The following is a 27,867-nucleotide window of genomic DNA, read 5'->3' as shown; positions in this document are numbered from 1 at the left end:
GTTAAAGTAATGGTTCAGTTCTAGCCACAGAAACTGTGTTGACAAATTGGATCAAGAGTTTACTTCTACATTCTTTAATCCCGCCAACCCATAATACACATGTAGGCCTATAGAAATAAACTGGTTTTGTCCCAACAAGAGGGCATGTTTTGTGTCTGAATGGTGACACTACTGCTCATTTAGTTATAATGATGATGTTAACATGATATGCAATATGTTGATTTTATGTGAGGAGTTTAACATGAGTAGGCTAACACATCTACAATACACATCTTGATCATAAACAAGAAATGAGAAAATCTTTAATGTCAAATCATAGAAAATACCAGAATTCTCAGGCATGGGTGTACTGCACAGTGCTTGACCGCAGACTGACCAGAGGATGGCACTATTAGCAACAGACGAGTTATTAAAACATATCTAGTTGTTTCGAGAAGTTACTGTATCTCCCCTAGTGGATGTAAACATCGAGAGGAGACAGAATAATTACATTTTGACTATGGTCATACTACAGAGAACGTTAGGACAGAACAAATTATGAACAAGAAGGAATACATTGAATTGCTTGCAACTCTGATGATTGGACTGGATGACTGGAGTATGCAATTTCCAATGTCATTAATTTATGTAATTAATCCAATCAAATATTCATCATATATTCATATTCACAAAATTAATATACATGTCATGTAAAGGGATTGTATTCAAATTGAAAGATCACTTTTTTTCTTTACGACATTCTCGAGCGCGTTCAGGATGATATTATATTCCAAAGGTCCACCATGATTCAAGGACCCACAGAGACCGCATTCTCCACAAGAAGAAATTACACATCCATGCAATTCCACAAGAGCGTTTAAACTAGATTAAACTCTGACATTTATTTTGTCGAGGGTTTAGAAGTGAATACCTCACTACTTTCGCTAAACTGGAGCGTCACTTCTCACTTCATTGACGCTTTTAGCGCATGGGTTCTAGAATCAACTGCCGAGCGCATGCTCTGTGGGTAAGATCCGGGTTTTGGACAGGATGAACGCCAATTTCCAAGATGGCGGCGGAGGGAGGAGGGAAGGAGATGAACGAAATTAAAACTCAATTCACCACTCGGGAAGGTGTCTATAAACTCCTCACTCACTCCGAATATAGCCGCCCTAACAGGGTGCCTTTCAATTCACAGGGCTCGAATCCGGTGAAAGTCTCCTTCGTGAACGTCAACGACCAGTCCGGCAACGGCGACAGAATCTGTTTCAATGTGGGCCGGGAACTGTATTTTTATATCTACAAAGGCGTAAGAAAGGTACACAGCACTCAGGTGACAATGCCTGTATTATCAAGAAGTGAATGTGTGTGTTCAAACGCATAGCAAATTGCTGTCCGGTATGGTATTTTCACTGACGTGCGCAGATAGCCAGACTAGGCCACTTAGCTATGGTGGCTAGCTAGCTAGCTAGCTAGCATCGCCACAGTTTGTTTTGCCCGCACCTTGTGGAGATATGCTGGTTTACATGTCACCCACCCACCTACTTAGCTATTTAGCTGGCCAGTTAACCAGTTCAATTCAAGTGAAGGGCCCTCCTTCTGTTATGGTGGACAGTTTACTCATAGGCATGAGATTACTCTTGTGTGATGCCTATTTGCTCTATATGGATATGTACGATTTAACCTTGGAGTGTGGGCAAAGGCTCGGTCCCGTCTTCAGTTCTGACATGTTGATTGACATCTGCAGTTTCAGAGTATGTTAAATAAGACACGTTTCCTCGTTGACATAGTGTATTTTGACGTTAGTGATAATTAACTAGTTGTGTTTTTAGTGCTCTTGTTTAATTGATTCTGCACAGGTTCTTTGCAATCATAGAATAGTTGACCATTGCATAGCAAGCTAGTTATGTGTGCTATGCTGCTGGTACTTAAAGGCCCCAAAGCCAGCGTTGTACAGTATCGTGGATGTGTGTTAGGTTGGAAGTAAGCTGTGTTTGTTGATTCGGGATGATGATGTCATGCAAGTGATCTGTCTGGTTCTGACAGTGGTGGTGATGCAACATTTGGGGATGGCACTGCATCGAGCTGTATGCTTGTTTTCGGTATCTAGTGACGATGATGATCATATGTCTGATCCACACATTTCTAAACTTGTTCAAAACATAAAACAAGTTAAAGTTATACCATTATCAGACACCAGTAAATAATCCATTAGCTCCTAGAGGCTTTCTATTGTTATGATGAGGAAGATGTTTTACCACTTCCAGGACTTACTGTGTTGGGCTAGTTGGTTTTAAAGGTCCAATGCAGCTGTTTTTATCACAATATCAAATCATTTCTGGCTAACAATTTAAGTATCTTACTGTGATTGTTTTCAATTAAAATTGTCAAAAAGAAACAAGTAGCTTTTTGAAAAAAGCATTTTCTCACGCAAGAAATTTGCATGAGTAGTCTTCAGTGAGGGACCTAATTGGAGGAGCTTAATGGGAGGGATATGTAACTAGAAAATGAGCTGTTATTGGGAACTCTTTGTTATTGGTCTATTAACTTCAACTGCCTGGTGATGTTGCCAGGCAGACCAAAACAATAATAAATTCCCCCTCCCTCAAGCTTCCCATTGGTTCCTGCATGAACGCCCCCCTTTCAAGCACGGCATCTTCATGCTTGTGTGACACTAATGGTATTCTGTATTTTCCCTGATTGTCCTTGCTACTAAAATGTGGCTTAAAAGGAAAATAACAGCGTCTGCTGTGTACCAGTCTTCCTAGCTAGCAAAGTGTCTGTCCTTCGCTCCAGCCTGCTGAACACCTGCCCCTTGCCGTCGTTAACAGAACTGTAGGAAAGCAGTGCCTGACGGGTGGGGGCGAAGGACACTGTCTACCATTGTCCTAGCTAGCCTCTTCTGTGGGGTTTAGGTTTCCAACCTCCTAGTGCAAATATACACTGAACAAAAATATAAATGCAACATGTAAAGTGTTGGTTTCATGAGATGAAATAAAAGATAACAGAAATGTTCCATATGCAGAAAAAGCTTATTTTTCTGCACAAATTTGTTTACATCCCTGCTAGTAAGCATTTCTCCTTTGCCATGATAATCCTCCCACCTGAGGAATATGATTTTATTTAATTACCTTTATTTAACTAGGCAAGTCACTTAAAGAACAAATTTTAATTTCCAATGACAGCCTAGGAACAGTGGGTTAACTGCCTTGTTCAGGGGCAGAACGACAGATTTTTACCTTGTCAGCTCAGGTATTCGATCTAGCAACCTTTCATTTACTGGCCCAACGCTCTAACCACTAGGCTACCTGCCGCTCCATGAAGGAGCTGATTAAACGGCATGATCATTACACAAGTGTACCTTATGCTGGGGACAATAAAGACCACTCTAAAATGTGCTGTTTTGTCACACAACGCCACAGATGTCTCAAGTTTTGAGGGAGTGTGAAAATTACATGCTGACTGCAGGAATGTCCACCAGAGCTGTTGCCAGATGATTGAATGTTCATTTCACTACCATAAGCCGCCTCCAATGTCGTTTTAGAGAATTTGGCAGTACGTCCAACCGGCCTTACCATCGCAGACCACGTGTATGGCTTCGTGTGGGAAAGTGGTTTGCTGATGTCAACATTATGATCAGAGTGCCCCATGGTGGCAGTGGGATTATTGTATGGGCAGGCAGAAGCTACGGAAAATGAACACAATTGCCTCACAAAGAGATCCTGAGGCCCATTGTCGTGCCATTCCACCGCCATTACCTCATGTTTAATCCCCATATCGCAAGGATTTCTACACAATTCCTGAAACCTGAAAATGTCCCAGTTCTTCCATTGCCTGCATACGCAAACATGTCACCCACTGACCATGTTTGGTATGCTCTGGATCGACGTGTACGACAGAGTGTTCCAGTTCCCGCCAATATCCAGCAAGTTCGCACAGCCATTGAAAATGAGTGGGACAACATTCTATAGGCCACAATCAATAGCCTGACCAACTCGATGCAAAGGAGATGTTTCATGCGGCATGAGACAAAAGGTGGTCACACCAGATACTGACTGGTTTTCTGATCCATGCCTCTACTTTTTTTTTTTTTTAAAGGTATCTGTGACCAACAAATGCATATCTGTATTCCCAGTCATGCGAAATCCATAGATAAGGGCCTAATGAATTTTTCTAAATTTGAAAAACAATGAAATAACACATGGAATCATGTAGTAACCAAAAAGCTGTTAAACAAATCAAAATATGTTGCTTTAGATTATTCAAAGTAGCCACCCTTTGCCTTTGACAGCTTTGCACACTCTTGCCATTCTCTCAACCAACTTCACCTGGAACTTCCCACATATGTTGAGCACTTGTTTGCTGCTTTTTCTTCACTCTGCAGTCCAACTCATCCCAAACCCTCTCAATTAGGTTGAGGTCAGGTGATTGTGGAGGCCAGGTCATCTGATACAGCACTACATCACTCTCCTCCTTGGTCAAGGAGGTGTGTTGGGTCTTTTTTTATTTTTTATTAACTAGGCAAGTCCGTTAACAATTTCTTATTTACAATGATGGCCTAGGAACAGTGGGTTTAACTGCCTTGTTCAGGGGCAGAACGACAGATTTTTACCTCGTCAACTCAGGGATTTGATCTGTCAACTTTTCAGTTACTGACCCTACGCTCTAACCACTAGGCTACCTGCCACTCCTCATTGTCCTGTTGAATAACAAATTATAGTCCCACTAAGCGCAAACCAGATGGCATGGCGTATCGCTGCAGAATGCTGGTTAAGTGTGCCTTGAATTCTAAATAAATCGCAGACAATGTCACCAGCAAAGCACCATCACACCTCCGCCATTCTTCACGGTGGGAACCACACATGCTGAGATCATCCGTTCACCTACTCTGCGTCTCACAAAGACACTGCGATTGGAACCAAAAATCTCACATTTGGACTCATCAGACCAAAGGACAGGTTTCCATCGGTCTAATGTCCATCGCTCGTGTTTCTTGGCCCAAGCAAGTCTCTTCTTCTTATTGGTGTCCTTTTTAGTAGTGGTTTCTTTGTACCAATTGGACCATGAAGGCCTGATTTCACGCAGTCTCCTGTGACTGGCAGAACGGGTGTTGTATGTGGAGGATGAGGGCTGCAGTAGATATCTCAGATAGGGGGAAGTGAGGCCTAAGAGGGTTTCATAAATAAGCAACAACCAGTGGCAGGGCTCTACGCTGAGATTTTTTACGAGGAGTTGAAAAATGTAGGAGCACATGAAAAAATCTCCTGAAGAGGCTATCCCTTTTCATTTATTTTTGTTGCACTAAATGTTATCCAAGTACTGTAGGGGCACTGGCGCTCCCAAATAAAAATGTCAGGTTGCACAGCAAAATATTTAGGAGCAGATGTGACCAAAATGATAGCACCATAGAGCCCTGAGTGGGTCTTGCGACGGGTATACAGAGATGACTAGTTTACAGAAGAGTATAGGCTTTTGCGAATGCATTTGAAGAAACTTTCAAAGTTGTTGAAATTTTCCGCATTGACTGACCTTGACGTCTTAAAGTAATGATGGACTGTCATTTCTCTTTGCTTATTTGAGCTGTTCTTGCAATAATATGGACTTGGTGTTATACCAAATAGGGCAATCTTCGGTATACCACACCTACCATGTCACAGCACAAATTATTGGCTCAAATTCATTAAGAAAGAAATTCCACAAATTCACTTTTAACAAGGCACACCTGTTAACTGAAATGGATTCCAGGGGACTCCAAGTACAGAGAGATCCTTGATGAAAACCTGCTCCAGAGCACTCAGGACATCAGACTGGGGCGAAGGTTCACCTTCCAACAGGACAACGTCCCACACAACCAATACAACACAGGAGTGGCTTCGGGACAAGTCTCTGAATGTCCTTGAGTGGCCCAGCCAGAAACCGGACTTGAACCCGACCGAACATCTCTGGAGAGAGCTGAAAATAGCAGTGTAGCAACGCTCCCCATTCAACCTGACAGAGCTTGAGTGAATCTGCAGAGAAAATGGGAGATACTCCCCAAATACATGTGTTCCAAGCATGTAGCTTCATATCCAAGAATAATCAAGGCTGTAGTCACTGCCAAAGGTGCTTCAACAAAGTACAGAGTAAAGTGTCTGAATACTTATGTAAATGTGATATCAGTTTTTTTTAAATATAAATTAGCAAAACAAAATAGCCTGCTTTTGCTTTGTCATTATGGGGTATTGTGTGTGTAAATTTGGAGGGTGGGAAAACTATCATCAATTTTAGAATACGGCTGTAACATAACAAAATGTGGAAAAGTCAGGGGGTCTGAATAGTTTTCAAAGGCACTGTAAAACACAGGAAAATAATGTTTTTGACTGCACTGCCCATTTAACTTCTTGGATGGAGTAGATCTGTGTGGGAGATTGTAAGATATTTTAACACTTGTCACCAAGTTTTGCAAGTGTTCCGACTAATAAATGGTCTACTGACCTTGACACAATTTATACAAAAGGTTTTGTGCCAGAGGGCCTGGATGTTGCTTTGGAGGCCTCTGTGCCCTGTCTGGAAAATAATTTAAGGGACAGACCGGTTTAATGCATCATAAAGACCTACTTCTTCACTGAGTTCACTCCTGTCACCTTGTCATTTCCTGTAAACAGTGCTCTCTTTAGCCCAGGTTGGTAAGATTGGCAAACCTGCCCTCCCCAGGACTGGACTCAGCAGGTCTCTATGTAGTCCTTCCTGTAGTCAGTGAAGCATACCAGAAGGCTATACCACAAGCCAGCTAACTTGCCTAAATCTTCTGATATAACTTTTAATTTTTGAGAGAGAAGCTTGAAATGTGTGTGGTCTAATTGATTAAACACACTATAACACATCTAAGTTTAGCTTTTTTTAATTAACAAGAAAATCAATAGTTATTTCTGCAGTCTTATTAGAGTTAGGTGGCTCACTCATTGATCTTGTTTTGTAGAATACCCCTAGGTATAGGGCTGCAGAGCTACCGCCTGTTGGTTGGATTTGAGGGTGCTGTTTGGTTTCATTGGATTGGTTTAAAGCAGGAGATGCATTTCTGTTTCCCTGTGACAAGTCATCTTATAGCAGGGAGTAGGTCTACAGTCCCTCGCTCATTACCAGAGAGTTAGGACATAGTCTGTTAATCTCGAAATGAGTTTAATAGTGGTTTTGGATTATATTTTAGCAGTGTCTGTGTGGACATTTCTCAGTTAAAGACAAGGAGGCAGAAGGCTAAGCACCCTCCAGTCTAATTGGCTAAACTGATTTTTGTTGTCACTAGATAGTTTTCCTTCCATTTGGAGACAGATTTACATGTGAATATTCTAAAATCCTAAAAACAATATCTGCATTTTCCCACCAGAGATGTTTCCATGCAATTGACTTGTTGTGGATAAAATGCATGATTACATAGTGTATATAAAAATAACTTCCACGGTTAAATTCCTATGTACAAGTTAAACCATCAGTAGAGTTGAAAATCCATTTATCACAAATTGTGCGTTTTATTTATTTATTTATATATATATAGATAGATAGATAGTGAATGTTCCCACTCTGGTCTTGGCATGTGCGCTCTAGCCAACCACTCGCAGACAGTGCGGTATAGCCGATTTTAAGATTATTATGGACAAAAGAGCGAGATTCTTTTTATTTGTTAAACGCCAGCCAAGCATTGATGATCATGTCACCAGAATAAGATCCCTGATATTTATTGGAAAGGAGCATGAAGCTCATCACCGTGCATTTTTACCACCCTGTGAAGTTCATAACTTATTTCAGCTGTAGCGTAATTAACTGCATCAATTCCCAAGTTGTAGTGGGAAGACCACACAACACATTGTGTGACTCCAAGTTTACTTCGATATGATGGTTATTATATCAATATTTGCCCATAAAGGCATTTGTACCACCATTTCTCACATTATTCATTTTACAAAGATCCCACCTTGTCTCGTGTGTTTTTTGTTTTGTCGACATTTGAAAAGTTTACTGACAGATTTTCTGTTTCCGTCAGGCCTGTCGTGACTACTTTTTTCATCCAACATGTACTTTTACTTTACTTGCATAAACAGGTTGGATGGAAACTAGGTATGTGACAATTTTTTTTTCTTAACGTTTAAGCGGCAAATTTTTTTTCTTCATTAAAACAATAACATTTTCTAAAATTCACACTAATTCACGCTGCACTGCTGCCAGCAACGGGTTGGGTCTCACGGTGCGTCCCTTTTCAAATGCAACTGTACTACCATCACTGTACCTCAGTTCCATCTCGCAAAGTTAGCATTCCCTTCTCATTTAACTTCTGAAAGCCATACAGGAATTCGCTGCTGTCGCTTGCCTTTCTCTGCCATTTGTCCAACTGTTAACGACGGTGACGTAGTGGTAGAAAGTTCGACTCCAAAATAATTTATTCCTCTAATCATTGCACGTCTACTCCCATTTCTGAGTGTCAGGATTCGATTCCGCTACAAATCGACTCTTAAGTATTTTTAGAAAGGAGGAGACTGATTAGTTGCTGTATTTCCGAGAACACAAACACAACTTTCATAGCGAGCAATGAGGGACTGACATTCTGACCACACCGCTTGCTTCGCAAAATTAAATGTACACATATTATTCAATCATTGCACCCACACTGCTCACGCGCGCCAACAAGCGTCTGCATTGCCAAACGCTAAAATAGAAGTCAGTTCTATTTGTGACACTGAACATGGTGCAAGACCTGCCTCTCCCATCTCCTCATTGGTTCATAGAAGTATATACCCACGTGCCATCTCCTCATTAGTTATACCCACGTGGGTGATTGAAAAATGAACTGAGGTCGGTCGGTCGGTTGTGGTAATACACCTATTATGAAAGTTAGATGCCAATCGCCATGTTAAGTCCAAAGAAGGAAAAAGCCTGGAAGGAGGAGAGATGACTAGAAACAAATCGGTTGACTGTTTTATTTGTGGATTAATTGTCGGAGTAGAGGACCTTGTGCATTTTCAGGTAAAATGACTCAACATTTATATCCCAGGACAAATTAGCTAGCAACAGCAAGCTAACTAAGACAAATTAGCTAGCAACTGCAAGCTAGCTAGCTAAATTGCCATAAATGTTTAATGCTTTCAACCTGTCCCCAAATTAAGATAATTGGTTCAGAGTTTGTTTTGATATTTCAATCTGCGTGTTGTGATCGCATTTGGTGTGGGGGGGACAAAATCTATTTGCTCCGAATGGCGGACGCGTTTGGGCATGGTGTGAGAGTAAGGGGAGGGGCACAACATAGGCAGGTCGGCCACCAGGCAGGCAGACAGGCCTAGTGCGCGGTTCTATCTATCAGCAATCAAAGCTGTATCTCGCAATGGAATGATGTATCTCACAATTTCTTTGCTTGCAATTTCAGTAAAGCAGGGCCTATCAATGAATAGGCTAGGATATTCTACACGCAACAGACCGAAGAGTGAACACACACTCGTATCATTAGCGAAGAGAAAGAGCAGGGGTATAATTATTAGTCCTAACCAGTGGTCACCAATCAGTCGATCGCCAAACATTTCTATAAAAAAAAATATTAAAAACGGATTAGGTATTATTAGTTTTACGGTAGGTGTACTGGATTCAGCTGCCATGCATGCTGGGTAGTACGTGTTCCCATTTTTAGCTATTTAATCTGTCTGACTGTAGAAACTCCTCCTACCCGGAAGGCCGGGAGAGAAAATCAAGTGCCCCTATAGGCCTACTGCTGGCTAATCAGATCACCATGTCTGCAGCTTCCACTTTGATTGGCTTATGTTATTAGCGGCTTGTCCTTTTTAATATTGAGGAATATTTCATGTTCTCTGGTGATAGGAGTAAGAACATGAATTCATGCATGAGGCAGAAATAATGAAATGTGGTGCAAGACGGTGGCCCCTTTTTGGTCAGCCTCAGCGGAGGAAACGAGAGCTGAGGAACGGTGAGAGGCAGACCATCAGATGCAGGCACAATCAGTCCAGTAAAATTAAAAGGAATTATTTCAGTTTTTGCTCACTCAGCTGTGCCTCACAAGTAATACAACAAATTATATATTACCAGTGTATTCGTATACCACAAGTTTTGAAATGTAATTTTTAAATGGTCTGAGAAGAACAACACTGGCAAGGCAATTCAAGCATAGTCAAAATGCAGTGATAATGTATTGGGCCTATAGCCTGCACAAACCTCATTGCTACAGAACGGTTTTTAATAGGTTATTAAAGGTGCAATATACAGAACTTGCTCCGCCATTTCCTGGTTGCTTAAATTCTAATAGTTTACCCAATTTGGGTTTGTGACAAAACAAGCAGTGTGTAGAGAATCATTGTACCATCTAAACCCCTGTGAAATATTATTTTCAATAATCAGCTTTTTGAAGCTGGTACACACAACCGAAAGTAAAATATGCAAAAAACAAACTTAAGAACCTGAAACATAGAAATTGCACATAGAACATATTTGCCGCTTCTTAGACTTGCTATTAATGAGTGACAGATCTATAGCTCACATTTCTATGTGCATTTGGTTGGATCACCCAAAAAGTTACATATTGAGCGGTAGATCTCGGCCTCCATTTTGAAAAGTGATCTCGGTTCAAAACATTTTGCAACTAAAAGGAGAATTTCTATTGGATAAATGCTGGTAGGTTGCTCCTTGTTTGCTTCCGTTTAAGAAACGGTTTGCAACAGAATCGGCATAATGAATACGCCCCAGGCGAGCTGGTGCTTGGAAGGGGCAGGCAGAAAAGGCTGTGATGTGAATATGTCTTGATAATCTGTCTAGCATGCCTTGCAAATGTACCAAAGTGGCCTAAAGTTATATTTCAATTACACAATTTTCCCCGGGCCTTACAGCATATCGTCTAGTTAGGCTATAATACGGAAAATCATGTTTTGTGATAACTGCACTATTTACATTTTTCTTTCATGTTAAAGATCACAATTTTGTTTCAAAGTTTTTAACTTTAAAATGTTCACACCCCTAATAGAAACCTGGTTATTGACATTCATTTTCAATCACTCACTGTCATCACTCATGCCGGAGCTCGTAGTTAGCAGGTATGACAGAGCATTTATGTGCTCCCTGTTGTGGCTCTTGGTGTGTGTGATTGAATTTGTCATGGTGTCTTTCATCTGAGGGTACACAGATCTGCAAGATCTGATCCTGAGTGGAACTCTGAATATTCCTCTCAGACAGGCTTGGCCTAATCAATTGCCTGTCTTATGTGTTTTGAATGAGTTTCACATGACATGAGTTAAAGTTTAAAGTGCCATGGATAGAATAGGCCTATGGTCATTGGTTTGTCGAGGGCTTTGGAGCAGCATGGATTCTTGGCATATCAAAGTGTGCTGGCCGTGCTCTGACAGATCTGTCAGCAGTCTTATGACAGCCATATAATCTCCCTTGCTGCCTCGATGATCCTCCACTCAGTTGCATCACCAGGGTCTCAGACTGACTCCTACAGTATCATCCCTTGGGCCAGGAGTTTTTCTGAATTTCCTCAGAAAAGCTTTAGGTAAAACTATGGCCAGGTGTTTTTCCTGGTCAGTTCACATGGACAGGAAAAACTCTTGGCCCTAATCGTCACCAATATAGCTACTTATCTTACAAGTGATAACCTAGCCTATACTTTCGGGGGGCCTCAAATCCAGCTGCAGTGACCTACTGTACCACTCACTGCCTAGTACCGACCAGCTGTCCACAAACCCTTACTCTTAGATGTTTTACATCCATGAATTTGACAACCGCTGTTAATCTGTTGGGGATAGGGGGCAGTATTTGCACGGCCGGATAAAAAACGTACCCGATTTAATCTGGTTACTACTCCTGTCCAGTAACTAGAATATGCATATAGTTGTTTGATTTGGATAGAAAACACCCTAAAGTTTCTAAAACAGTTTGAATGGTGTCTGTGAGTATAACAGAACTAATTTGGCAGGCCAAAACCTGAGAAGATTCCAAACAGGAAGCGCTCTCTCTGACTATTTCTTGGCCTTCTTGATCATCTCTAACCAAAACAGGGGATCTCTGGCATAACGTGACATTTTCTAACGCTCCCATAGGCTCTCAGAAGGCGCCAGAACGATGAATGGTGACTGCAGGCCATGGCTGAAAAACAGTAGCGCATTTGGATAGTGGTCGATCTGAGGACAATGAGACTGGAGGCGCGTGCACGAGCCGACACCATGTTTACTTTCTCTCTCTTTGAACGAAAACAACAACTCCCGGTCGGAATATTATCGCTTTTTTACGAGAAAAATCGCATAAAAATTGATTTTAAACAGCGTTTGACATGCTTCGAAGTACGGTAATGGAATATTTTGACATTTTTTGTCACTAAACGCGTCTGGTGCGTCACCCTTCTTTACCCTTCGGATAGTGTCTTGAACGCACGAACAAAACGCCGCTATTTGGATATAACTATGGATTATTTGGAACCAAACCAACATTTGTTATTGAAGTAGAAGTCCTGGGAGTGCATTCTGACGAAGAACAGCAAAGGTAATCAAACTTTTCTAATAGTAAATCAGAGTTTGGTGAGTACCACACTTGGTGGGTGTCAAAATAGCTAGCCTGTGATGGCCGGGCTATCTACTCAGAATATTGCAAAATGTGCTTTCACCGAAAAGCTATTTTAAAATCGGACATAGCGAGTGCATAAAGGAGTTCTGTATCTATAATTCTTAAAATAATTATGTTTTTTGTGAACGTTTATCGTGAGTAATTTAGTAAATTCACCGGAAGTGTTCGGTGGGAATGCTAGTCACATGCTAATGTAAAAATACATATGAACTTGATTGAACAAAACATGCATGTATTGTATAACATAATGTCCTAGGAGTGTCATCTGATGAAGATCATCAAAGGTTAGTGCTGCATTTAGCTGTGGTTTTGGTTTATGTGACATTATATGCTAGCTTGAAAAATGGGTGTCTGATTATTTCTGGCTGGGTACTCTGCTGACATAATCTAATGTTTTGCTTTCGTTGTAAAGCCTTTTTGAAATCGGACAGTGTGGTTAGATTAACGAGAGTCTTGTCTTTAAAATGGTGTAAAATAGTCATATGTTTGAGAAATTGAAGTAATAGCATTTCTAAGGTATTTGAATATCGCGCCACGGGATTACACTGGCTGTTGAGTAGGTGGGACGCAAGCGTCCCACTGGCCCATAGAGGTTAAATTACAACCGACATTACAAATGACCCCTCTTATAGTGTTTATACGGCAGCATCTCTCTGATTTAGAGTCAAGTTGTCACCCCTGAGGTGCATCTCTTTCCTAGCCACCTGTTGGTAGACATTGGCACTGCAGCTCTTTCTGTCTCTGTTTCTGCCTCTCTCTCTCTGGGCTAATGATTGTTCAGGCATCAGGAAGGCAGTAGGGCCAGCGTCTTGTGCCTCTGGAGATAGCCTAATAATGAATTTACAGACATGTGACACCTAATGCCCTTCATATGATTGTCCTTGGGCAACTTTGACAATGTTACTACTTGCTAGGTTAATGATTTTTTTAACTGTGTGTGTGTGTGTGTGTGAGGGATGGTGGATCTGACTATGCATCCACATACCAGTATGTATTGTAAAAATACCGTCTATAACGATATGTGATAAAGTGCTAAAGAAATGAAAAATTTGATAAATTGGAATACTTCAAAAAATGCAGCTTATCACGCTATATCACAATAAACATAAGTTCAAATGCTGAGACCATTGATTGCTTTTGACCAAGAAGTGATAGGTTGGCACTCTGTCAGCAGCATGTACAGCACCCTACACACTAAAGCAAGGCCGTTGAAAACTTAGGCTGGCTGGCTAAGGAAGTAATTTTATCATTCCATACCCTAGGTTTTTGCTGAAATGACACCACTGGCTATACCACAAAGATTTTTTGAAAAATCAAACAGCTAGATTGTTTATTACCTTTTCAAAAGATCCTCTGTGGAACTTCCTGAATAATCAATCATTCCATTCTCAATCTTCTTGTAAGATCCCCCTCAAATGCCAGTTGGGTTAGTTTTAGTTTTCCTTGGGTGTAGCATGCTTCTTCTGTGCTGACTGAACACATTTGTCAAAGTGGAAAAGGAGTTCTCGCATGAAGCTGTGGATGCCCCAAAAGTCAATCCATGTGCAGTAAGCACGATCGGCATAGCGGAGAGAGGCCCAGAGATTCGTTTGCAGGATATCAAGTGGGTCCATTTGTCCTCATTGGCGCAAAAACTGGCAAGTGACACTAAACTCAGCTTCCACCAAATCTGTTTTGCTTAGATCCAGCAGTGGTTTCACCTTTTTCACATCTGGAAAGTCATGGCTCTCTAGGTCAAGGGCACACAGGGCCTCCACCAGTTGGCTGTTGCGTTCGCTGAATCATTCTGACATTTCACCAATGAACGCGTCCAAGAACAGTCTTTTTACACTCAATCTTTTCTCTGTCCTCGTGGCCTACTGTACTGTCCACCATGTATTGCTGGAGATTTGTACTTGCATAACGTTGTCGTTTGCTTGGAGCTGGTGGTGAGTCAGTGCAACTGGCATGGAACTGTGCCCAAATGGTTTCAAACTCGCTGTCACACCTCAGCTTCAGCACACTCCAACGCACTTTGGCTCCAGTGTAAAGATCTGTTGCTTTTGCATGGAGTAATTTGTTTGAAGGATCGATTAGACTGATTCTGTGACCATGGTGGCTGTAAATTTAAAGCCAGGGTCCGTCACTGCCTTCAGCAGCCTTGTAGCCTCGAGGCTTACTTCCTGTGTTGTACAAACATGGACATTTGATGTCAGAGAGGAACTTCACAATGCTGTCAACTTTTTAACAACTACTGACACAGTTGCCATGTGTCCCCTTCTCCTTTGTCTTTGTTTGAGTACTTTAGCGAAGCCAATTTCTGATATCCATCGTGGCAAATTAGCTGATTCGAGCTAGCTAAATAGGCTAAGGCTAACACTAACACTTTTTACAGCTAGCTAAGAAGCTAGCTAAACTCTGTAGTGGTGGGGCATGAGGCCGAGTTGAGAGAAGCAGCTTCAATGGTGAACTTGACCCCCGCCCTTAAATCTAAATCGAATATTACAGGTGGAGGCGTGTCATGTTATTCACTTAGCCTACCACAGATGAGAAGTGTTCTCTCCCCCCCCCCCCCCCCTGCTTTTTATGGAAACTCAAAGGAGTCATACCTAACCCACCCCAGTGGCTTTCCATAGTCCCCCTATACACACCGTGGCGCGCTCTGTCGATTGTGCTGACGCAGCGGAGATACAGATTCTGCGCCAACTTGTCACTCAATCATTAGAACTTTTTAGCTTTTTTTATTATTTTGGCATATAAAACTTCACTGAGGGGGCTAAGCCCCCGTTTGTCCTCTCGGAATTCGCGCCAGCATATATACTGATTGTTTCAAGCAAAACTACCAAACCTATTGGTGATGGAAAATTTGAGCAATCAAATAAAATCTAATGTAAGCCCTGATCAGTATGTAGCCTACATATAGTCAGATGAGTTGTCACCGCTGGTAGCTTAGGCTATTTTTACTCCGGTAAAACACAATTTAACACACATTTGATAAAAATAAACTATCAAATGACATTGGGTTGTCATTCGACTAATAAAGCCTAATGTTCCCCAAGCCATTTTACAAACATTTTAATGCTGAAGGTGACGCGCAGATGTGCCAGATCAGGAATAGGCCTACCTCCTCATTGGTCAGCTCTCGACGCAGCGCATTTTGACTAGGCTACTGATACTGCCTGGGGTTGTTCAACATGAAAAATGACTTGTAGATCAATGACTGTCAACATAATGATATACTTAGCTCGACACTGAAAGAGTGGTCGCAGGCCGACGAAGTCGTATCTTAAACATTTGAACTGGGGACGTTGCTTATTGGTGGTGAATCGTTGCATCTCTACTAATATTGTTGCTATAGGGCAATTCCACGATATGGGAATTGTGCTGAGATTCAGATTTTTGACTTAATAAAATGTTGATTTCAAAGTTTAACAAACCATACAACTATGCACAAGGAATGCTTTTAACAATTTACACAACACATTTTACACAAACATTTACTGGAAGAACTGTGCAGATGCTAAGTTTGGTAACATAATATTGGTCAAATCTCTTTTTTATGTGTCTTGCACAAACCAATAACCATAGGTCTATTCTATTCATGGTACTTTCCACAAACTCTGCTAAATATCTACTCTGAATGAAGATTCAATGTCTGCAGAAAGAATGGGGTGTCAGCTATGTCATGACACATTGACTTTGAAAAATCTATTTTGGTTATTGAACTACAGTAAGTGAAGTGGATTTACAACCACTAACGGAATTTCATTATAGGTCCCTGATCTGTACTACACAGAGATGCATAATTATTGATATGAATGTCACTTCATGGTGATGTATCCTAAATAGGTACACAAAGGTATAAATATGCAATTTCCTCCTTTGCATGTTTTGGGTATTAGTCTACACTATTTTAATGAGCTCTGCCCCCAAACGAGGCCAAATTTGTTTTGTCCGGCCTGCATCAAATCTTCACCAATCATAGATGTCTGTTTCACAAGTTTGGACATCAAAGTACAGCACAGTAGAGTACAGTACATTATAGTATACTCAACTCTAGTGTGCGCTGTGTACTTTAGTGAGCTGTACTCTACTTTACTGTACTGTCCAAACTTGTGATCTCTACTGTGGTTTGTGACTACTATGATTTACCATTGTAGCCAATTCAATTGCAGAAATTCTGTTACCGATTTTGTTTAGAGAATTACATTACTGATCTTGTAACGGAATTTAGTTTTAATCGCTTAACAATTAATAAACACATTTGCTATCAGTAAAAACACTTACCTAATTGAAAGGTCTACCTTGTTACTTCTGTGAACTTTCATTATTCTCCCTCATGAGGGAGAGCGATTTGAAAATGTCTTAAAGATATGTGGGTTTTTGGTAACGGAATTAAGGCACAAGGCAATGCATCTTAAATGCTAGAGAAAAAAATGAATTTCTAATACCTTTTTTAAGACTTTTTCTGGTAGATGTTTTCTAAGACCCGTTTTCCATCTGTTTGACCAGAAATCAAAGCCTTTGATTATTCCAAGTTTTTAGGTTGGAAAATGGTTGAACAATTTATATGTCCCTTAATTCCTCAACATTATAGGCTCATTGCTTTCATTTGACACCGAATTTGACATTCTCCTATGAACTTCACATGTTGGTGATCATGGGTCCTTTTACATGGAAATGATACCATTTCTCATTAGGTCAATGATTATCTGCAAGTGTTATATAGACAGGAAGAATGGCTTTGTAAAATAACTGAGGTGTATGTTCAAGATAATTGCTGTACCTGTGAGTCAGACTTTGTGTCCTGTGTTTCCACGTTTCTAGGCGGCTGACCTGAGCAAGCCCATAGACAAGAGGATATACAAAGGAACGCAGCCCACGTGTCATGACTTCAACCCCCTCACAGCCACAGCGGAGAGCGTCTCCCTGCTCGTGGGTTTCTCGGCCGGCCAGGTGCAGCTCATTGACCCAATCAAGAAGGAGACCAGCAAGCTCTTCAATGAGGAGGTAGGTTTAACAGTTTACTTTAGCCAAGCTGGCTAAGGTGGTTGACTGCCTACTGGGAGGAAACTGTTTTCTAATGCAAAATGAGAGTAAAGGTTCTGTTCCAATATCCAATGTATTAGGCATGCATTTAAGTTTAACGCTTGTGTTTATCTTGTTTGAATGCATGTCTGACACTTGAGTTACTTGTCTCTCGCTGACAAGCCACTGTCTCCCCCTCTCTCCCTCAGAGACTGATAGACAAGTCTCGTGTGACATGTGTACGGTGGGTTCCTGGCTCAGAGAGCCTCTTCCTAGTGGCCCACTCCAGCGGCAGCCTGTACCTGTACAACGTAGAGCACACCTGTGGCACCACGCCACCCCACTACCAGCTCCTCAAACAGGGCGATGGCTACGCCGTGCACACCTGCAAGAGCAAGTCGGCCCGCAACCCCCTACTGCGCTGGACAGTAGGCGAGGGGGCGCTGAACGAGTTTGCCTTCTCCCCCGATGGGAAGTTCCTTGCGTGCGCCAGCCAGGACGGCTTCCTGCGCGTGTTTGGCTTCGACGCAGCCGAGCTGCACGGCACAATGAAGAGCTACTTCGGCGGGTTGTTGTGCGTGTGCTGGAGCCCGGACGGACGATACATAGTGGCCGGGGGGGAGGATGACCTAGTGACAGTCTGGTCCTTCTCAGACTGCAGGGTGATTGCCAGGGGCCACGGCCACAAGTCGTGGGTGAGCGTGGTGGCGTTTGATCACTGTACGACCAGCGTGGAGGACAGCGACCCACCCGCCGAGTTCAGCGGGAGCGACGAGGAGTTCCACGAGCAGATCCACTTTGGAGGGGGGCGGGACCGGGCCAATAGCTCCCAATCACATCTCTCCAAGAGGAACTCTACAGACGGCAGGCCAGTCAGCGTGACCTATCGCTTCGGCTCGGTGGGCCAGGACACCCAGCTGTGTCTGTGGGACCTGACTGAGGACATCCTGTTTCCCCACCTGCCCCTGTCACGTACCAGAACTCACACTAACGTCATGAGTGCCACCAGCCCCCCGGCTCCTGGGGCGGCCACTACTAATACTACTACTGCTGCTAATACTGCTACTACTACTACTACTACTACTACTACTACTACTACTACTACTCCTACTACTACTCCTACTACTAACCTACCCGGTACCAATGGCAACAACACAGTGAGCAGTAGTAGTGGTAACAGTGGCACCCCCGCTAACTCACTCCCCGCACCCCTGCCGCGCTCCAACAGCCTGCCACACTCCTCCGGCCCCGCAGGGGGCAGCACCACGCCTAACTGCCACACGAGCAGCAGCAAAGGAAGCAGCATCATCGACAGCACCTTCATCGCCACGGGCGTCAGCAAATTCGCTACACTGTCGCTGCATGACACACGCAAGGAGCGCCACGAGAAGGACCACAAACGCAACCACAGCATGGGCCACATCAGCAGCAAGAGCAGCGACAAGCTCAACCAACTGAGCTCTGCGGCGCGGACGGCCAAGGCGGACGCCGCTAAGACTCTGGGCACGCTGCTGTGCCCGCGCATGGAGGAGGTTCCTCTGCTGGAGCCGCTGGTGTGTAAGAAGATTGCTCACGAAAGACTCACTGTGTTAATCTTCCTGGAGGACTGTCTGGTCACAGCCTGCCAGGAGGGCTTCATTTGCACATGGGCCAGGCCCGGTAAAGTGGTGAGTCTGTTACAACCCCAAACCCTAACCCCTAGACATATGGGCCAGGCCTTGGAAAGTGGTGTCTTAACCCCAAGCCACTTTCAACCCCAGACACTTCAGTTTGACATCTAACACCTAGACTAGACACTTCTCATAAGTCTCTGAAAATGATTGAGTGAGTTGGGGTTTGCGACGCAGCATTCTCTTTTGCCTACTGTGATTCACTTACCATGGTGATTATCAATCCAGGATCTTAATTTGATTTTCTTTATGATGATGAAAACGTACTTTTTTCCCTCAATTACCTACGTTTGAATTCAAATAGCTTTACCGTTCTGAGTGTCCAAAACACCATCTCTTCTCCTCTAACTCATTCCCCTCTGCTCTCTTCCTCCACAGGGCTTACTATCATCTCAGAACCCGGCCAACTCTCCTAGTGGGACTGTTGTATAGCCCTGGTGCTAGTGCTGCTAAACTAAACCAAGCTCCACCAGACCACAGACAGACACGACGGGACAGGATGACCTGGCCACACCTCGCCACAGCCTTGCAGTGCTGTTCTCTCTCTCTCTCTCTCTCGCTCTCTCTCTCTCTCTCTCTCTCACACCTTCATCACCACTACTGAAGCTCTTTTTGTTCTGTTAATCTTTAGATAGAAAGATGGATAGCTAACGTGGGCCATTGAGGGTAGATGGGTTGGGCCACAGTCTGAAAAGAGTGTAAAGGATCATGTGAAAGGTGCAGAATGCTTGAAATCGTCCAGGAGGATTTAAAGTGTTGTTCAGAGAGGGAGGCTGGCTGCGATGTGTTGACTTTGTTTTCACCTCCCTTCCTCTCTCAACATTCTCTTTCCCGATCCAAAAACAATCCCTGTAAAAGCTAGCTTGTTTTCAGACTGGGCTTGTCTCTAATAGCTTGGCCTCCTCCAGAAACCACCCCTAGCCCACTACTACCCCCTAGGCACTTCATGTAGATCTGAAAGACCTTGGATAGGTTTAATCAATATGGTAGTAGGCACATTTCTCCACTATTCAGTCCTCTCAGATCTAGCCTAGGTTTTAGGGGCTAGGTGTTGTCTTGGGACAGGTGCTATCTCTTTTAGCTAGTTCCTCATCCATGACTAACCCTGGTGGAGTTGGATCACATGTTCATAGCAAAGGGAGACCGGAGCAGTTTGCTTCCTATAACTACAATAAAAAATATTTTTGAATTTAAATCAGAATATCACAGCTTGAGTACGTTGCACTGATTTTATTGTTTATGTTAATTTTTATTCATAATTATGATCGGACAAAAACAAGATGGTTGAAGACAGCCTTTGGATGCACTTGGGTTGTGGCGAGTAATCTGTCTGGACGCTGCAATCAGTTTTTTTTTTTTTTTTTTTTTAAAGAAGAAAAAAAAAAGAATTGTTTGCACTTAATAGTTTGTTAGAAGAGAATGGCTTTACAATTTTGGAGTGTGCAAGGACTCCCCCGACAAGGTTGTTAAAAATATAAATAGAATTAAAAACCTTTATCTATTGAACATTTATTTTAATATTGTTTCAGATTTAAAAAATGGGCTCTGTATTATATGTAAATATTGTACTTCAATGATTTGGTGAAATTATCATTGTTACACTAGTTTGAAGTTCTTCATTTCAGAAAATAGTGATATTTCTAATTCAGAAAAATATACATAATAATATTAAAAATGAATCTTGAATATGCAGGTTCATGTTTTTTCCTTTCTGTTGTACATAAAGAGAATTCAGGTGTATTTTTCATAATGAAATGTTTGTTATAGGAGATGTCTCTGTGGAATCCTCTATCGAGTAGGTAGTGCTGAAAGCTAGCCTGTCGCTGCAGACTCCTCTATGTAGAAAGGTTTTCCCAGTCCCAAACTCGCTCCTGCACCCTATGCACTTGTGAAGTCCTGAGAGCATGGCCGCAGGAAGATGTTTTGGGTTGGGGGTGCTGTCGACGAGGTTCTGAGTAATATTTTTCTCTGTGCTATGCTGAGAGGATTATATAGGTATACGCAATGGGGAAATTGAAAGACTAGATATAATCTTTACAATATTGCTTATATACCTATCCAATCTTCTTAGATCTCCACAAGTGTCACAGGGCTTAGGTGATAGTGGTTGTTTTGGGACTGGGCCGTAGGCTAAGGTAGGAGCCGTCTAATTCAGCCATCACTCAGAGCTCAGGTAAACCACGGAAGACTAACGCTAACGTAATTCTCTTACCCATTATTAGGCCCCAGTACATAAAACATCTGTGAATTCACCTACCTATCTAGTATACAAATATGACTAAACCGGTGTTATAGGTGTGTGTGGACTATGGCCGCTACATGAGTAATGACAATGGGACTGTGTGTCAAACCAGAAATGTGTGTGAACCACATTTCTAGTCAACTGACACTGTTGATAAACGTCACTACTTGATGGCGGTATGAGTGCTGGGCCTTGTTTACGGGGGTGCAACATTATGAAACGTTCACATAGAAATGTATTGTCTAGAAAAGATATGGGAATATCTGTCGTGTAGATGGGGACTAGAGTTAGCTCTATTCATGACATTTCTAGGTGCCCATTTCAGCTGAGCGTTTTCCGAAAGCTTCATAGCACTGAGATCATCTTACAACCATTGCCTACAATGGACTTCTATAACGATTATTTTAGCGCTGTGAAGCGTCCAGGAAACTCACACCCGAGTGTTTCACCTCCCTGAACCCACCCCAGGAGATGAGGGAGTTTTGTGAAGCACCCAGGTAGGCAGTGTGAGGATTCTCCAAGGTCTAACAGTGGGAGTATTTTTATTATTTTTTCCTCCATGTGACACCTATTAAACAACTTTGACAGACCTCGTTGTCTCCGACCTCCAGTCTTTACTAGTAGGCCTACGGGCTGAATGAGTATGAATGGACAGTCAGTCAAGAGTTTCCTCTCAATTCTGTTTTATTCACACTTGAATTAAACAATTATGATTGTAGCTGTAACACTCTGTTTTGGTAGTATTGAGTGGACAAATGACACTTCAATTTAATTTGAACAGACTACTGTCTCAAATCACTAAACATAATGTTTTGTTTGACCAACTGTTCAATAGTGTTATGACTAAAAGAGCGGAAATGGTTTCTTGGAACAGATTAAACCACCGCATTGTGTCTCCACCTACCCCACCCTAAACATTATGGGCCTAGGAGTAGTGAAGCTATTAGTGTTTTGGGTCTTTGTGGACCCCTCCACAGGTGCAGCCCAGGGGGGCGATGGGACTCCTCTCTGGGCTAGAGGGACAAGTAGACAGAGCCTATAATCATCTTTATCGGAGTAGGGTAGAATATAACTTGTCCGTACAGAGATGGAAATGTACTGTGTTTGTCATGGCATTCTTAGTGCCACCATGGTGGATGCAATGGAGTTCTCTGCTAAACTCAATAGATCTATGTCTGAGGGAGTCGGTCTCTCCTTGATCAGAATGTTCTCTGGTTTCACATCCCGGTGGAAGAGCCCACGACTGTGAGGAGAATCTACACGTCACAGAAATCAACTGAAATTGCCCTTGATGCAGTATCAGAAGTGAGCCTGCTCTCCTATGCTCATCTGTGTTTACCGGTACATGTGGTCCAGAGACTTGCAGAGCTGGTACATGTAGTTGTGGAGCCTGCTCTCTGGCATGGAGTACTGTCGGGCTAACTCAGAGGTCAGGGGTTATGGTAGAAATTAAGCACAGTTTTTACACCTCACCCCTGATAAAAATTACTAGTTTACTGCTGAAAGCATTTTAAATTCCAAAAAGGCAAAGGCTGTGTTTCATTCCCGACAGTTGTGAATGTTCCTTCCCTTTTGCCCTCTTTCGCTCTGATGGGGTTGGATATGTGGAAGAAATATGGCGGGAAACTAGATGGAAAAACTGGTTATGGCCACCAGTCTGAGAACTATGAAGAGGAATGAATGAGGGAAGAAGGAAGGGAACAATGTTTTGAAATTAAATGCAGCCATATACTAAGTGTAGGCTAAGACTACATTAACCTTCACTGACCTTTAATCAGCTCATAGACGTTCATCTCCATCAGCTCACATACAGTTGAAGTCGGAAGTTTACATACACTTAGGTTGGAGTCATTAAAACTCGTTTTTCAACCACTCCACAAATTTCTTGTTAACAAACTATAGTTTTGGCAAGTCGGTTAGGACATCTACTTTGTGCATGACAAGTAATTTTTCCAACAATTGTTTACAGACAGATTATTTCACTTATAATTCATTGTTTCACAATTCCAGTGGGTCAGAAGTTTACATACACTAAGTTGACTGTGCCTTTAAACAGCTTGGAACATTTCAGAAAATGATGTCATGGCTTTAGAAGCTTCTGATAGGCTAATTGACATAATTTGAGTCAATTGGCGGTGTACCTGTGGATGTATTTCAAGGTCTACTTTCAAACTCAGTGCCTCTTTGCTTGACATCATGGGAAAATCAAAAGAAATCAGCCAAGACCTCAGAAGAAAAATTGTAGACTACCACAAGTCTGGTTCATCCTTGGGAGCAATTTCCAAACGCCTGAATGTACCACGTTCATCTGTACAAGCACTAGTACACAAGTATAAACACCATGGGACCACGCAACCGTCATACCGCTCAGGAAGGAGACGCATTCTGTCTCCTAGAGATGAATGTACTTTGGTGCGAAAAGTGCAAATCAATCCCAGAACAACAGCAAAGGGCCTTGTGAAGATGCTGGAGGAAACAGGTACAAAAGTATCTATATCCACAGTAAAACGAGTCCTATATCGACATAACCTGAAAGGCCGCTCAGCAAGGAAGAAGCCACTGCTCCAAAACCACCATAAAAAAGCCAGCCAGTTCTTTTTGGAGAAATGTCCTCTGGTCTGATGAAACAAAAATAGAACTGTTTGGTCATAATGACCATCGTTATGTTTGGAGGAAAGAGGGGGAGGCTTGCAAGCCGAAGAACACAAACCCAACTGTGAAGCACGGGGGTGGCAGCATCATGTTGTGGGGGTGCTTTGCTGCAGGAGGGAGTGGTGCACTTCACAAAATAGATGGCATCATGAGCAAGGAAAATGATGTGGATATATTGAAGCAACATCTCAAGACATCAGTCAGGAAGTTAAAGCTTGGTCGCAAATGGGTCTTCCAAATGGACAATGACCCCAAGCATACTTCCAAAGTTGTGTCAAATGGCTTAAGGACAACAAAGTCAAGGTATTGGAGTGGCCATCACAAAGCCCTGACCTCAATCCTATAGAAAATCTGTGGGCAGAACTGAAAAAGCGTGTGCGAGCAAGGAGGCCTACAAACCTGACTCAGTTACAGCAGCTCTGTCAGGAGGAATGGGCCAAAATTCAGCCAATTTATTGTGGGAAGCTTGTGGAAGGCTACCTGAAACGTTTGACCCAAGTTAAACAATTTAAAGGCAATGCTACCAAATACTAATTGAGTATATGTAAACTTCTGACCCACTGGGAATGTGATGAAAGAAATAAAAGCTGTAATAAATCATTCTCTCTACTATTATTCTGACATTTCACATTAAAATAAAGTGGTCATCCTAACACCTAAAACAGCGAATTTTTACTAGGATTAAATGTCAGGAATTGTGAAAAACTGAGTTTAAATGTATTTGGCTAAGGTGTATGTAAACTTCTGACTTCAACTGTATCTCTATGGCACCACTGTTCTCATCACTGACAGGACACATCAGACAGAAGAAGAGTGTGGCAATGGGAAAGAAACTAGCATGTGTGCCTTGATATTAAATGTTTATCCTCAGTGTGATGACTTCAGAAAGGAATTCATGGTAAGTAGCACAGAAGAGTGATTCTGGTTAAGAACCGAACATAACTAGTCAGTTAACAGATTCTTATTTGAAGTGACTTGCATTCAAAATAGGAGCTGAGACATCCATGTAGAATTAATGTAACTACCGGAATTTCCGGACTATTAAGCGCACCTGAATATAAGCCGCACCCACTGAATTTTTTATTTATTTTTATTTTGAACATAAATAAGCCGCACATGTCTATAAGCCGCAGGTGCCTACCGTTACATTGAAACAAATGAACTTTACACAGGCTTTAACGAAACACGGCTTGTAACAAAAATAAATAGGCTTTAACGAAACACGGCTTGTAACAAAAATAAATAGGCTTTATGAAAAACGGCTTGTAACAAAAAATATAAAATTAGCAGTAAGCTTTAGTTGTCTTTTTGCACTGAGTCAATTCCTCATGCTGCCGTTTCCAACGTCTTATCATCGACTCATTAAGACCAAGCTCCCGTGCAGCAGCTCCATTTCCTTTTCCAACAGCCAGATCAATCGCCTTCAACTTGAAAGCTGCATCATATGCATTTCTCCGTGTCTTTGCCATGATGAGGGTGACAAAATGACTACCGTAATCAGAATGATGGGAAGTTTGAGAGCGCTCGATTTAATCTAAACAGTAAACAAAAAAGTTGTTTGACCTTAACCCGTTCGGCAATTTCATTGGTCTAATGAAAGCTTCATGCCGCCAAAAAACTGAGCACATCACAGAATGTGTTTTTTTGGGGAAAAAAATTTGAAAGCGGGAAAAATCCATATATTAGCCGCGTCATTGTTTAAGCTGCGGGGTTCAAAGCCTGGGAAAAAAGTTGCGGCTTATAGTCCGGAATTTACGGTAAACCGCTATCCAAAAATAAAATGTTAGTAACAATTCCCAACGCCTGAGACTGAGGCTTGTCCCCTCTGATGGCCTATGGAATGGACAGACACATTCAGTGTTACTCACAAGATGATCTGATGTAGCTGTAGGATGTTGGGATGAGAACTCAGTCTCCTGTTAGCCTGGACTTCCCTCAGGTTACAGATATGCCCTGATCTTAACCACAACACAGTCACTAACAAACATCTACATACACTATATATTACAAAAGTATGTGGACACCCCTTCAAATTAGTGTATTCGGCTATTTCAGCCACACCTGTTGCTGACAGGTGAATAAAATCAAACACACAGCCATGCAATCTCCATATACAAAAATTGGCAGTACAATGGCCTTACTGAAGACCTCAGTGACTTTCAACGTGGCACCGTCATAGGATGCCACCTTTCCAACAAGTCCATTCGTCACATTTTTGCCCTGCTAGAGCTGCCCCGTTCAACTGTAAGTGCTGTTATTGTGAAGTGGAAATGTCAGTTACAAACTGCCTCTGAAAGCAACGTCAGCACAATAACTGCTTCCATGGCTGAGCAGCCGCACACAAGCCTAAGATCACCATGCGCAATGCCAAGCGTCGGCTGGAGTGGTGTAAAGCTCCCCGCCATTGGACTCTGGAGCAGTGGAAACGCGTTCTCTGGAGTGATGAATCACGCTTCACCATCTGGCAGTCCGATGGATGAATCTGGGTTTGGCGGATTCCAGGAGAACTCTACCTGCCCCAATGCATAGTGCCAACTGTAAAGTTTGGTGGAGGAGGAATAATGGTCTGGGGCTGTTTTTCATGGTTTGGGCTAGGCCCTTAGTTCCAATGAAGAGAAATCTTAACACTATAGCATACAATGACTTCTAGACAATTCTGCGCTTCCAACTTCGTGGCAAAACTTTGGGGAAGGCCCTTTCCTGTTTCAGCATGACAATGTCCCTGTGCACAAAGCAAGGTCCATACCGAAATGGTTTGTCGAGATCTGTGTGGAAAAACATGACTGGCCTGCAGAGAGCTCTGACCTCAACCCTATCGAACACCTTTGGGATGAATTGGAACAACGACTGCGAGCCAGGCCTAATCGCCCAACATCAGTGCCCGACCTCACTAATGCTCTTGTGGCTGAATGTAAGCAAGTCCCCGCAGCAATATTTCCAACATCTAGTAGAAAGCCTTCCCAGAAGAGTGGAGGCTGTTATAGCAGCAAAGGGGGGACCAAGTCCATATTAATGCCCATGATTTTGGAATTAGATGTTTGACGAACAGCTTTTAATCACTTTTAACTTTTAATCACAATGTCAAATAATGTTGTGTGTGAGAGAGTGTGTATACATATCTGTATTACAAGGTGCACATCTCTGCTGGTCTGTGAGCTGAATTACCTTTCTAAAGGCTGCGTTATTTTCTTACAGGCATAGTAGTCCTACTTTCCATCCATTAGACATTTGGTCTTTACAACATCTGCAAATGTCCCTTTTCCAATTTTCTTGATGATCCTGTATTTTACAAGAAAAAAGCAGAAGACAAGAAAAATGCAAGACATGAAACTCAACGTTTGTTGACAAATTATTGTTGAATAGACATTCTTCGAAAAAAAACAGTTACGTGATTATAAATGTAAAAGTAAAAAAAAGGTTATATCGCATCCATATATAAGGTATTGGATTTCAGAAATAGTCATCTAGATTAAAATATGAACCACAAAACCTCATTATCCATCCTCCTCCCGACTGCATCATAAAGACTGAATAACTATTTTATCATCGTGAGTGTGTGTTGCTGTGTCTATGAGATGTGAAGAATGGTAGCAGACAGTAACCTAAACAAACAATCGCTTGGAAATCGGGGATTCAGTACCACGGACAGCTGTGATAGCAATCCCCACGATCTGACTTCAGTATGGGGTCAATGTCACGCCATATGTATAATAAAGTTGAGAATGTAAACAT

At 42.3% G+C, this 27,867-nt stretch overlaps 1 protein-coding gene across 1 annotated transcript; it reads left to right on the top strand.

Annotated features, from left to right (window-relative positions):
* The first annotated feature begins 982 nt into the window (after window positions 1–982).
* Window positions 983–22,073, top strand: LOC115174521 (WD repeat-containing protein 20). The gene is made up of 4 exons (XM_029733131.1): window positions 983–1,297; window positions 17,371–17,553; window positions 17,781–19,238; window positions 19,620–22,073. Exons 1-4 carry the CDS (start codon window positions 1,049–1,051, stop codon window positions 19,671–19,673), a joined length of 1,944 nt encoding a protein of 647 aa, XP_029588991.1. The 5' UTR covers window positions 983–1,048; the 3' UTR covers window positions 19,674–22,073.
* Window positions 22,074–27,867: the final 5,794 nt, after the last annotated feature.

Source organism: Salmo trutta, chromosome 35 (genome assembly GCF_901001165.1).
Source record: "Salmo trutta chromosome 35, fSalTru1.1, whole genome shotgun sequence".
Lineage (NCBI taxonomy): Eukaryota > Metazoa > Chordata > Actinopteri > Salmoniformes > Salmonidae > Salmo > Salmo trutta.
This window is presented reverse-complemented; position numbering and strand designations above follow the sequence as displayed.